Source organism: Rhea pennata, chromosome 5, assembly GCF_028389875.1.
Source record: "Rhea pennata isolate bPtePen1 chromosome 5, bPtePen1.pri, whole genome shotgun sequence".
Classification (NCBI taxonomy): domain Eukaryota; kingdom Metazoa; phylum Chordata; class Aves; order Rheiformes; family Rheidae; genus Rhea; species Rhea pennata.
Window position 1 is genome coordinate 32169012 of NC_084667.1, and position 4111 is coordinate 32173122.

Consider the following 4111-nt stretch of genomic DNA (forward strand, 5'->3'; position numbering starts at 1 on the left):
GTTTGATTTGTTAAGTGATTTATCATCTGTTTTTGTTGCCAAAAAGAACAGCAGTACTTTCCAAAATCTTATGCATTAAGACATGCCAGTATTAGTTTCAGTAGTACTGATACCTCATTTCCTTAGCACTTTTAAAATGATCAGCAACTTTAGTGTCAGTGACTTTTGTTGCCTGTAGAGGAACCAAGTGTAATTGTAAAAGACACCTGCTGTAATCCACCATCTGACTTTGCAATATTGAGAAACTGCTAAGGAGGTAACTTGGGTTGCCTGTGCAGAACGTGCGCCCTGGCATTTTATTACTCTCAGAGAGAGTATGTGCGGCAGCCTGTGCTGCCGTGTGCATAACGTGGGGAACCACAGGCGTTTAAGGTCCAGCAGGAACGCCTCTGGAGTGAAATAAGTGGCAGGCCTTTTAAGGAGCAAGTAATCCCAGAAGTGAATGAAACACAAGCAGTCTGCGGCTTTCTGCCCCTAGATAAAAGTACCGGCGAGCGAGCCTAAACGCTGCCTCTGCGGATGACTAGTTAGAACAAGCTTAAACTTAAGAGCTAAACCGAAGAGGTTTCCTGTTTGAGTCTGCAGCAAGCTTGCTCGGGCGCCCCCCCCCCCCCCCCCCCGGGCGCCGCCGAGCCGGCAGCCGGGGCTGCGGGCGCTACACGAGGGACTCGCAGACGGGCACCGAGTCGGAGTCCTGGCTGTGCATGGAGCTCAGCCCCGTGTCCGAGTCCTCGCCGCTGTCGGCGCGGTCCTTGCGCAGCGCCCGCGCCTGCTCCACCCAGCCGGCCGCGCTGCCCCCCGCCGCCCCGCGCCGCTCCGCCGCCGCCTCCGCCACGTCCAGGCTGCCCAGCGTCTCCAGCAGGCGCTGCAGCTCCCGCTCCTTGTCCTCCCACGCCCGCTGCGTGCAGTCCAGGTCGATCTTGATCGCCTCCAAGTCTGTGCTCAGCTTGAGCCCGATGTAGAGGCTAGTGCTCAGCTGGGTCTTCACCCGCTCGTGCTCCAGGTGCAGCTCGCCGCCGCCGCCGCTCACCTCCGTGGTGTCGCAGTCCGTCTCGGCCACGCCGGGCCCCGCGGCCAGCGCCAGCTCTTCCCGCCGCCGCTTCATCCAGCGCTCGTTGAGCTCCTCCTGGATCTCGGCGGCCAGGTGCTCGAGCAGCTCCTCCTGCTGCGCCCGCTGCTCCTGCAGCCGCAGCACCTCCTCGCACTTCCTAGCGTAATCCCCGTCCTCCTCCTCGGGGCAGCCTGCGGCGGGGGCCTCCCCGCCCGGCCCCGGCTCGGGCCCCGGCTCGGGCTGGGGCTGCAGCTCCGCGCCGCCGGCCCCCACCAGGTAGGTGTCCTGCACGTAATTGACGCCGTGCCGCTTCATGCGGTCCAGGTGAATCTTGGCCTCGTACCGGTCGATCTCGCGGTCCAGCTCGCGGAGCCGCTGGATCTGCTGCCGGATGGTGTGGTCCTGCGACAGCACCAGGTGCACCAGCGTCTCCATCCTCTCCGCCGACGAGGCGTCCCGGGCCAGCGGCTGCTGCCGCTTCTTGTTGATCTTGGCCAGCTTGCGGAAGGCTTTCCGCACCACCCGCCGCTGCCGCTCCTGCGTGAGCGCCAGGCTGGCGCGGGCCGCCCCCAGGCCGGGGCCCGGGCGCTCCTTGCTGAGCACCACGCGCGCCTCGGCGCTGCGCGGCCCCGCGTTGGGCAGCGAGGCCTCGCTGCGCACCAGCACGAAGCGCACGTTCTCCTGCTCGTCCCCCCACGCCACCCAGAGCCTCAGGATCTTCGTCTTGTTGGGCAGGATCCGCTCGAAACCGCGCCACTTCTCCACGATGCAGTAGGAGTGCGGCGGCCCCGAGAGCATCCCGCCGCCGGGCTCGGGCGGCGCCGGCCGCTGCCGCCGGTGGTGGCTGTCCTCCAGCAGCACCCGCACCACGTCCGAGCAGGTGGTCCGTCGGGACAGCCCGGAGACCAGCTTCTCCTCCTGGCAGATCCACACCGAGATCTTCCGCTCCTCCGGCTCCATCGGGGGTGCCGCGGGCGGGCGGCCGCCGGGGGCCGCCGGCTCAGGGCTCTCCGGGCAGCCGCTCCATGGGCGCGCTCAGCGGCGGCTCGGCGCCGGCTGCGCCTGCCGCCAGTGCCGCTTCAGCATGGCCGGGGCCGGCCCGCCCGCTCCACCCCTTCCTGCCCCGCGCCGCGCCCCGGCCCGGCCCGGTCCGGCGCTCCCCTCCGCTCCGCTCCGCCGGCTGCGGCGCGCAGCCCGGCGCTCCGCCGCCGCCGCGTTTTCCTCTGCCCCCACGCGGGCGCCCCCCGCAGCTCACGCCCCGGCGGCGGCCGCGGGCAGCGCCGCCCCGGCGCGGAGAGGTAAAGGCTCGCCCGTGTGTCCGTCTCTCTGCCGTCCCTCTTCTGCAAACGCGCGGCGTCGAGGGAGCCCCGAACTGCCGAGGGATAAGAGGGAGCCCCGGCTCTTCAAAGTGAAAGCCAGAACCAGTGAGGAATTTCCAGTTTTAGTAAATCAACCGCCTGTAATTAGGGAATTCATGTTTGTAAAGCACTTTGCAGATGAAATATGCAAAGGACAGGAATGTCTAAGTGTTATTAAAATACTAGCTGAGCCAGATTTTAATGGGAGCTTGCTGTGTACTTTGATGGGAATAGGATCAGCCTCCAAGTGTGGATTGCAATGAGGAGATGGAAAAATTGTAGTAAAATACAGGGTTGTAGCATTGATTTTCATGTCGTGATGCATTGCAGGAATTCATGGACCGATTCTTTTCTACACGATAGAAAGTATGATAACAGGTAAAGGGGGAAAACTCTCTAAAGCCTGAAAGTTGATCTGTACATTCTGGGGATTTCCTAGAGCCAATAGAATTGGTAAATATGTTATGTGGAGAGGATTGCTGGGTGGATGCAGTTCCCATCTGATTATTTGAACACAACAGTTTTGGTACTCTAGCTTAACTCCTCTAATTCCAGAGTTCAAAATTCTGAATTTAGGGCACTCAAAAATAGTGGATTAATGATTCCGTAGGCTACTACCCTCCTCTTACCTCCAGTATACCAGTTCAATGTGGGCAGCTACTGCCCCAGCTTTTCCATAGTTTGCCTGGAAAGAATAGCCCCAGAAAAGATAGTCTGCCTTCTGTTCCAGCTGCATAAGGCTGCTAATGACAGTGGTGATTTGCGCCATGTAGACTCCTGTCCTGTGAGGAAGTGGGCTGAGAGACCACCAAATTCCAGCATTCCTGCAGCTGACGATCATGCGGATAGTGTGCCTGTTGCTAATTTCCCTTTATTATTCTAGGTTAGAGGATTCTAAACCAAGGTCACTGCTGCATGTTGCAATAAGATCATACAAGATAAGAGTGTTGGTAACAGGCTGAACTTTGCTTCCTCACTCTAGTCACTTTACATTAACCTGACATGTATCTGTCAGATAAGTTGTTTTCCTTTCGTGATGTGTCAGAAGTGCTAGATCTTTACACTTTGTCTGTGTAGAGGGAAATGTTTGCTGATGGAAGGTCATTCCTGAGGTGCACAGTCTTTTTGCTCTGCAAGTCATGTGTCAGTTGTGCCTGAAAGCTCCATTCACTCCAGGGCTGAGGGAGCTGGACCCTGGCAGTGGAAGTCCTGTAAGAGAACTGAATGGCTTTGACAAAGGTGTCGTAGCCACCCTGGGACAAACCTGAGAGCTCACACTGCCCCAGGTGATAGCATGTCAAAAAGGAAGGGCATGTGAAATGGGACTGTATAAATCTGTTTTTCCTCTGAAAGGCTCAAGGTGAAAAAAATGCAGGGGAGTAGGAAAAGGAAAGCCTCATTCCTTTCATCAGGCTGGTTGAAACTTGGAAAGAAAGATTATTCCTTGTTGTCACTGTCTCTGGCAGTGAGAAATTGTCCAACTCCTTCACCAGTGACTTCTTGCCTTCCTCATTTTGTTTTGATCTCATTTTACATGTTTCCTATGGGAATGTCTGAAGCTTCTTAAGCTTCTCAGTTTTGGTAAGGGACAATACAGGAAGAGCAGGGTGTGATGTGAAGAGACATCCTATGCTCCCCACAGGTCAAGCAGCTCCGACTTGTCTGACTGGCTGTATCTATCCAGCATCCAAGCCTAGCTTTG

The 4111-nt window shown here is 57.8% G+C and overlaps 1 protein-coding gene across 1 annotated transcript; it reads right to left on the reverse strand.

Annotated features, from left to right (window-relative positions):
- Positions 1 to 655: 655 nt before the first annotated feature.
- RASSF10 (Ras association domain family member 10) lies at positions 656 to 2011 on the reverse strand. Its single transcript, XM_062577856.1, has one exon. It carries the CDS (start codon positions 2009 to 2011, stop codon positions 656 to 658), a length of 1356 nt encoding a protein of 451 aa, XP_062433840.1.
- Between the last annotated feature and the right edge of the window lie 2100 nt (positions 2012 to 4111).